This window comes from Lactuca serriola, chromosome 8 (genome assembly GCF_051521515.1).
Source record: "Lactuca serriola cultivar US96UC23 chromosome 8, Lser_US96UC23_V15, whole genome shotgun sequence".
Lineage (NCBI taxonomy): Eukaryota > Viridiplantae > Streptophyta > Magnoliopsida > Asterales > Asteraceae > Lactuca > Lactuca serriola.
Window position 1 is genome coordinate 42,107,655 of NC_136415.1, and position 9,298 is coordinate 42,116,952.

The 9,298-nt window shown below is 37.1% G+C and overlaps 1 protein-coding gene across 1 annotated transcript; it reads right to left on the reverse strand.

Annotated features, from left to right (window-relative positions):
* Positions 1 to 379: 379 nt before the first annotated feature.
* Positions 380 to 2,670, reverse strand: LOC145071254 (transcription factor bHLH77-like). The gene is made up of 6 exons (XM_079018168.1): positions 2,221 to 2,670; positions 1,921 to 2,037; positions 1,703 to 1,768; positions 1,515 to 1,583; positions 1,316 to 1,396; positions 380 to 603 (listed from the first exon to the last, which is right to left on the reverse strand). The coding sequence occupies exons 1-6, from the start codon at positions 2,599 to 2,601 to the stop codon at positions 490 to 492; spliced, it is 828 nt and encodes a 275-aa protein (XP_078874294.1). The 5' UTR covers positions 2,602 to 2,670; the 3' UTR covers positions 380 to 489.
* Between the last annotated feature and the right edge of the window lie 6,628 nt (positions 2,671 to 9,298).

Below are 9,298 nucleotides of genomic sequence, written 5' to 3' on the forward strand. Positions count from 1 at the left end.
AACAGTTTAGAAAGTTCAATGGAACATATTTAAATATCTAATTAAGAATTAAAAAACTTTCATTTTTTCCATTGAAAAGTTCAATGACCATTGAACTGCAAATTAATTAAATGTTAAGGTGACATCTCACAATAAGTAAAGTTTTATGCATTGAATGACAACTAGACTTGCTAACTCATTCTTCCATTGACTCTCTATTATGGATGCTCTAAATGGTCTATACAAGAGTGGGGTGACATGGTCCGAGCTATACAAAATACAATACGAATGCTAACATTTATGACCAAACTTATAAATTCTCATTTTATTACCACCGGTAAGATAAAAATAATAATAATAATAATAATAAATAAAAAAGATAAACCAAATTTATGTACCATGCTGCAAACATTTATTTTATTTCAATAGCTGTGTAATGGTTACATTTGGTATGTGTAGAAACAATAATACAAGCTGTATGTATGTGTAGGGAACAAGAGGGGTCTTCTTTTATGTTGTGTGGTATGGCAATGAAGGATAAGAGCCAAAACTCAGGTCAACTGGGCCAATCTCCCCTCTCTCTTCCAATCTCTTCATCTTCACTCCTTGAGTAGCATTTCCCATCTGCCATCGATTAAATTTTGTCATTAACTACCAAATTTTTAGGTACCATATAATATTCAATTATTATATTCCATTTTCGATAAAATATATGTACAATAATAAAACTCACATATAATTTGATGAGAGTATTTTACGTTACTCGAATATGTTTTAAATAATTACATAATTGATCATTTATGAAACAAAGTTACTTTTAATATGATTATTGTAATAACTAAAAGTCAAATAAGAGTTTATTTGGATGTATTTTGTCAATTTGTGTATCCACTTATCGTGATTTAAAGTAATAACTAATAATTACTTAATTTTCAGTGTTTGAGTAAAGTAATATTGTCAATTTTGATTAGTTTGTTTTCTAGAAAATCAGAATTAGTTTTGATTATCTGATATGATCAAAGAATTAGTTTTTGTTAACGAGTGCAATAATACCTCCAACAATGAAAGAAAATTACTATATTATCCTCATTTTAACCATGTAACCTTTTATAATAATAAAATAATGGATAATATATACATAAGCTTACTATGATAGCTCAACTTTGTTTTTTAATAATTTATTAATACAGGAGCTTGTCCTTTTCCACATTTTAGTTATTAAATTATTTTAATTATTTTAATTTTAGATTACTTGAAAACTAATTAATTGTTATTATCATTTCAAATAACAAAAACACATTCCAATACTATTAAAAGAACCCTCTATATAAATTACCTGTAATATATCCATCTGTTTGGAGTCTGACGAATCGAAGCTGTGGAATATGCTTGCTTCAGTAAGCTTCATAGATAGAAACTGAAACACACATCAAATATTTGAGTTATTTTATATATTTAAAGTATTTTCTATTTTTAAAAAAATTTAATACAAATCATTCAAAAATATATTAATCATTTGGGTTCAAATAACTCACTTCCACTTGATTTTGCAACGACTGAACATAGTTGATTATCTCATCCAACATTACCGCCATTCCCATCGACTGTAAATATATACACAAGTAATCCAGTTATCTCAGGAAAAAAGAAACACGTGTACAGTAAAATCTAGCAAAATATGCTGAAAATGTAATTTTACCATTGATTCTATTTAGAAATTTACCTTGTAGCATCCTGGGACGATATCTTGCAAGCATCTCAAACGTTCGTTGATTTTTCCTCTTCTAACCTAAACCCATATAGCAAGAAAAGCTTAGTTTTTGTATATATTTGACAAAATGTGATAAAAAATATTCGTTTATGTACAATTATATACTTTTCTTCTAGATAGTAGTGTTACTTTTGCTAATTTTGAATAAATAGCCAAACTTTTGACCTTACCCTTTCGGCTATACTGTGACTATCAGTTGCTTGGCCCCTTCTTGCTCTAACGTGTACCACTTCCTTTGGTGCTTCCTCATTTTCACTCGCTTTAACTCTCTTTCCTTTTCCGGAATTCTATATAGAATGAAATCAAGAAAATTATTAAGTATTAATTAAGTACAAGTCCTAGAAAGACGAAAGTAATTAATTACCATGCATGTGATCTTTTTGCTACAAATAAACTATATCATTTTTACGACGTTTGTCGCATGCAAAATATGTTAAATTTGAACAGTGAAAGCTACAATTCTTATATACCTGGTATTTCTTTTCGTTATTAATCTCATTTTCTGGAACTGGGTGAGATGATGAATTCCCTGAGCTGCTTGCTGAAACATCCATTGATTTTCTCTTCCCACTTATGGTTGGACCTGTGGCAACAGGCTCGTGAATCACCATGATATTCTTTTTTTCATATTGAGAAACTGGTTGAAAGCTTTGAACGAATTGATGATCAAATGGTGGTAATACTTGTTGATACAAGAAATTGTCATTTGAAAACCCCATTAAGCTCTGAGAATTCAAGTTTGGATTGTCATATTGGACTGAAAATTGGTTGAGGAATTCCATGCTTTGATCGATGTCTATGAAAGAATATGAAGGTTTACGACTATGGAAATTTGATGTGAAACCCTCCATATATGAATCTTTTTTATAATACAAAGCTGGTATTAAATTTGCCCAAGAGGGTTGTCTTTGCAAGTTGTGTGTGGTCGCCCTCTCTATATATATATGTGCTATTGTCTTTGTCTCTTTGTACCATTAAAGTATTTTTACAATCTTTTCTTTTTTTGGTTTATTTAGAAAATATAAGGCCACAGGTCATTAACATATACAGCTTTTTTAACGATGTAACAGATACACATGTTAATGAACTCAATAATCTGTGTCAAATTGCGTCGCCAAAATGAAGTGTCAATTTGCAATTTGCCCAAACGTCACATGTCGGTAAAAGAAGTATACATCGTTGTTCTATTATGTGTTATCCGAAACGATTCAAATTAAAGACTTGATAGAGATAGTCTTTCAGAGGGCCACGTGGAAATTCCAGCTTCTTTGGTTGTGTTCCCTCTGTGGGTCCTGTTTCAGGAGATATATCTTATAGCATAGGGCCCATCATTTGTTTCTTGCTTATTGTATAATATTTGGTACCCATCAAAAGCAAATATATAAAAATAGAATATAATGGTAGTCACTAATCAAAGAGTTGGTGGGTTGTTCTTTTTCATTAAAGTTTAACGTTCCAATGCATGTATCCATTGGTATGTGAAGTGATTTTGGTCACAAATCTCTAATGGATTTCAAGGTGATCAACAAAGAGATTTGTTGACGGATGTATGGGCCACGCTCAAGATTGCTTGGTTTCATTTCCTTTGAGGCAAATTTCTGTGAGCTTCACTAGTTTTGGACACATTCTTTTAACTTTGTTTTAGTTATTCTTTTTATTGACAACTTTTAGAATAAATTATCAGAGCAACATATTTACTTTGTTGTTAAAGGAACATCATATTTTTCTTTCACTAACAATTCGAGAAATACATTTTATTTCTTATACAATATATATCAATGTAATTTTATTTTTTGATCGATAATAATAGCATACTCACATACTTTTATTGATAATAGCAATATATAACTTCAACCTTATGCAATGCTTGTTACAAATTGATGTTATCCATAAAACTTCTAAGTACATTGATATTTTAGTTGCATCTAAAAAACGTAAGTATGTTGTTATTGTAACTAAAAAAATTATTTTACAATTATTAACCATATCGGTAGCATGTATGAAAAATGTAAACGTGTTAATAATTATTAGTATACATGTAGATTCATTGTTATTTAGCATGAAATGAAGCATATTACATAAATTGATAACAAAAGTCAAATATGTTGCTACGTTTTGCAGTTTATCCCTTTTAATTTATTAGATTATTTGTTATATACAAGAAATGTAACCTCCAACGATGAACAAAATCCCTATATCATTACCCTTGTCGTTGCTATAGACTATTGGAAACGGCATGTCGTTGCTGCATGGTTTTTCATTTCGCTTTTTGCTTATAGCTCAAACATCAATGCTAAATACTTTGCCGCTATAGAAAACATTTTATCGACGACGATTTGTCGTCCTATGTTGTAAGATTTTTTTTTCTAGGTATTTTTTTTTATCAAAATATAAATATTTAAAATCATTTAAGTCTAATACAAAATAATCGAGTTTTTGACAAAACCATCCAAATATAATATAGAAACATTCATTTTTAAAATCATTCATGTAACACCTCTTGTTGGGTGATTTTAACATGGTATTTAAAACATGCTTTAAATCTTTTAAAAACGACAGAATTTCATAAAGTTTTGTGGAAAATAAACGGTCCCAAAAGCATTCAAGTTAATAGTTTCAAAAAGTGAGGTATTATTAGGTATATGTTCCTCACATCATTGGGCCTTCTAAATGTCCTTCACCTCTAGTATCTCGAATACTTCAACTTGGGCATACATCAAAATAAGTTTGACAATGGATTTTCCTAGTGAAATACATGGGGTCGATTCACTTAAAGTAAATGATGACGATCCATCATTATCGAATCAACCCCCCCAAACACAAATACATAATTAATTTTCAACTCATTAAACACACGAGTTCAATCACCCAAATCAAATCAAGGGTCATATATGTCTAAAACACTCATAGTCTAACAATTGAAATGCAACAAGTATATGAATAATTAGGCAATTAACAATCAATTTATAGAAAGAACGCAATTGAAATTAGGTCAAATGGAAGAGTATCCTCAAATTAATAAATCTGACTTCAAAACAGTAGGTTTTACGTGACAGGTGAAGTGTCGTGTTATGCTTATGAATGTGTCGCATTCCTAGGTGACATCTTAACTTTGGGCATCATGCTTATGTTACACATCACGTACTACACATATATGTACCACATCTTGTACAACATAACACCAACATAGATTTTAACCACACTTTAAGTCATCTCAAGTCCGTTTAAAAAAGATGGCCTCTATAAGTACAAATTAGGACAACCAATATGGACTTCCTAACACCACTATTAGTCATTAAGTTACATAAGATGCATTAACTTAATCCATTATGTAACAACGTAAAATTTCAAACCAATTTTTTTCAATTTAAAAACACATTTGTCTCGATAAATAAAACACAAAATGTCACAATGTCAAATCATCAAATATCATATCAAAAACTGTTCATATTTAAATACTCCAGGATCCTCTAAATCATAACTCAATCGCTGATGTGTGTACAATCAGGCCGGCGCCTTCCCGTGATCCTTAGAAGTACCTGAAACACTTAACACATAACACGGTAAGCACAAAGCTTAGTGAGTTCCCTAAAATACCACACACATCACATTAGCCACTTGAGGCTAACTTAATACGACCCTCTAGTCAATGTGTTCTAGTGGAGACCCTCCGGTCCCACAACTAGGGTGGACCCTCCGACCCTAACTCAATAAGTTCATAACAATAAGCATAAACCACAAAGACAAAATGAAAAGTAGCACACTACACAAATAAGAACATAAGATATCTCAGTCACACACAGATACCACTCATGGTAAGTATAGTGAGAAGACTCACCTCGTAAGCTAGTAAGTAAAATTCTCATGCTCGGAAATCTCGAACTCGCCTCCACTTAATACATAGGATAACCATCTCTAATTAATACTCTATTCATACCTAATTAGACCAAAGATATCTCTTTCTTTCTCTCAAATTCTTGGAATGGGCAAAAGACCATTTTACCCCTCCATGGTCCCCATTACTCATGTTGACCAACCCTAAAGTCAACAGAAGTTAAACTCGATTCAACAGTCCAAGTTTGACCTGACTCGCCGAGTGCACTCATGTGACTTTTTGAGTCCACTTGTCCCTCAGAAGTCTTCATGAAGGTCCAGCTCATCGAGTTAACCCTAACTCGCCGAGCTATAGCATGGCCATCTCGTCGAGACAAACCCTAACTGCCTCGTCAACTCGGCTCGTCGACTCCGCAAGTTCATTCAGACTCTTTTCTCATTTAGATGATTTCAAGGCAGAAAACCTTCCCAAACTCTAGATCTAAACTATTAAGGTCCATTTATCACGTAAAGCCATGAGCTTTACGTCCATGCATGGCACTTAGGACTTGAAATGCCAAAAAATACTCTATTAAGGGTTTTAAACTTAAGAGCCTTATTATGGTTGAATAAAGTAGGGACTTTTTGACTCTAGGGACCTCACATGGTCCAAATCTGAAGTCCAAACCTCTATATGAACTCAAAACACTCAAAGTCCTCGTATTAGATGGAAAGAGCCCTAAACACCCAAAATCATGAGATCTACTCAACAAAATGAGAAAGATGCAAGCTTTATACCTTTCCCAGAAGCTCTAAGGTGAAATAACCACAGATCTAACAGCCCCTTCTTGTCCCTTGACTTGGAATCCTTCCCTTCTCTTCAAAAGATGCACTAAACGCTCAAAGTTAGCTCAAAATACTCTCTTTTAACTCAATGGCCGATTAGGGTTTTCTCGCAGTGAAGGTAACAGTTGGTGAGCCACAAATGAGGCTATAAGTGTCCTTAAATAGGCCCCCAAACCTGGGGATTTAGGGTGTCGCTTCACAGCGTCTACTTGGCGAATCGGCTATCGGACTCGTCAAGTAGATCATTAATCGATGTGGCACATCACGACCCTACTCGATGAGTTGTAGCACCAACTCGTCGAGTCGTTCAATAGTCCTTCCCAAAAACATAAATAAACAATATACCTGGAAGTCCGGATGTTTCAATTCTCTCCCACTAGAATCAGACTTCGCCCTCGAAGTCTTGCTCTGGAAATAACTCTAGGTACTGCTCCCACATCTCAGATTCCGGCTCCCAACTCAACTGGGACCCACTCTGATGCTGGCACTGGACCTGAACCATGGGCACCTCTTTGTTCCTCAAAACCTTCACATTTCGATCCACGATCGCAATCGGCCTCTCAATGTAATCCAGGCTCGCATCCACCTGAATGTCATCCAATGGCACCACTGTCGTCTCATCGGCTACACACTTCCTCGATTGAGACACGTGGAAGGTGTTATGGATCTGACTCAACTGTGCAGGCAGCTCTGGTTGGTAAGCTACCTTACTCACTCTGGCGGTCATTCTGAAAGGACCAATGTATCGGGGCACCAGCTTGCCCCGTTGCCAGAATCAGATCATCTTTTTCCAAGGGGATACCTTCAGGAGTACAAAATCTCTGACCTGGAACTCCAGCTCGGATCGTCGCCTGTCCACATAACTCTTCTGGCGACTCTGGGCCGTGAGTAACCTCTGTCTTCCCTGTTGAATCTGCTCATTCGTCTTCAACACTATCTCAGTGCCACCCATCACTCGTTGTCCCACCTCTCCACAACAAATGGGAGTCTGACACTTTCTCCCATAAAGAAGCTCAAAGGGAGGCATACCAGTATTTGAATGATAGCTATTGTTGTAAGAAAACTCAGCCAAAGGCAAATAAGTGTCCCAACTTCCTCCAAAATCGATAACACATGCACGCAACATCTCATCAAGCGTCTGAATGGTCTGCTCGCTCTGCCCATCTGTCTGCGGATGGTATGCGGTACTGAAGTGTAACCGGGTACCCAACTCCTCATGAAATTTCTTCGAGAATCTATAAGTAAAGCGTAAATCTCGATCTGACACTATCGAGGTCGGCACTTCATGCCGAGCTACTACCTCCCTCACATAAATCTCGACCAATCTCTCTGCAGAAGAACTCTCACTGATGGTGAGGAAGTGGGCGATCTTTGTTATCCGGTCCACAATCACCCAAATCGCGTCAACTTCGCACGCAATCCTAGGTAACTTGGTGATAAAGTCCATAGAAATATGTTCCCACTTCCACTGGGGAATCTCCAGAGGCTGCAATGGACCATGTGGACGCTGGTGCTCTGCCTTAACCTGACGGCAAGTCAAGCACCTCTTAACTACCCAAGCCACATCCCTCTTCATACAGGGCCACTAGTAATCCCTTTTCAGGTACAAATACAACTTCGTGGCCCCAGTATGGATCGAGAATCTCAACCTATGCGCCTCCTCCATCAATATACGTCGAGCTCCGCCTGTATAGGGCACCTAAATCCGCCCTCGGAAAGTCATAAGACCACGACTATCCATCACAAACTCAGACATATGCCCAATCACCCGCTTCCTGTTGCGGTTCTCCAATCTTACGACCTCTAAATGGGCCTCTAAAATTGTATCTAAGACTGGAGTCATCACTGTCATCCTCATACACACATCTCAGATTAGAGCACTCTCAGCTCTACGGCTCAGGGTTTCGGCTACCATATTAGCCTTGCCCGGATGATACAGGATCTCACAGTGATATTCTTTCACCACATCCAACCATCTCCTTTGTCTCATGTTTAGGTTGGGTTGATCCATGAGGTACTTCAGGCTTTTGTGGTTCCTCAATATGGTACACCGAGCCTCGTACAGATAATGGCGCTAGATCTTGAGGGCGAACACCACTTCCCCCAGCTCTAGATCATGGGTCGGATATCTTATCTCATGAGGCTTCAACTACCTCGACGTGTATGCTATCACGTGCCCCCTCTGCATCAACATCATGCCCATCCTTGATATAGATGCATCGCAGTATACCACAAAGTCCTCTACTCCCTCAGGAAGGGCTAACAATGGGGCTTTGCACAATCTCTGGCGAAGTGTCTCAAATGAGGCCTGCTGCTCGGGACCCCAAATAAAAGTAACACCCTTCCGGTTCAACCAGGTGAGGGGGACGACAATCTTGGAGAAATCCCTGATAGTAGCCGGCCAATCCCAGAAAACTCCTGATCTCGGATGGGGATCTCGGCACTTCCCATCGCATAACTACCTCAATCTTGGCCAGGTCAACCAATATCCCATTCTAATTAACGAGGTGTCCCAGGAACTCGACCTCTCGTAACCAGAATTCACACCTGGAGATTTTGGCATACATTCTCTTCGATCTCAAAATCCTAAGAATTTCTCTCAAATGCTCCTCATGCTGCTCCCTAGATCTTCAACACACCAAGATATCGTCGATGAACACGATCACCGATCGATCCAACATGGGACTGCACACTCGGTTTATAAGATCCATGAACGCCTCTGGTTCGTTGGTAAGCCCAAAAGGCATCACCACAAACTCGTAGTACCCATAATGAGTCCTAAAGGCCGTCTTCTAGATATCCTCCTCACAGACTCTCATCTGATGATATCTTGACCTTAAATCGATCTTGGAAAACCAAGACGCCCCCTACAACTGATCGAACAAACCA

Bases quoted from the DNA above. Each gene is read 5' to 3' on its own strand.
- LOC145071254 (XM_079018168.1), bottom strand. From the start codon at position 2,601: ATGGAGGGTTTCACATCAAATTTCCATAGTCGTAAACCTTCATATTCT. The intron at 2,038-2,220 runs GTATATAAGAAT...CATTCTATATAG, and splicing joins ATAACGAAAAGAAATACCAG to AATTCCGGAAAAGGAAAGAG. The intron at 1,584-1,702 runs GTAAATTTCTAA...ATATATTTACAG, and splicing joins TCGTCCCAGGATGCTACAAG to TCGATGGGAATGGCGGTAAT.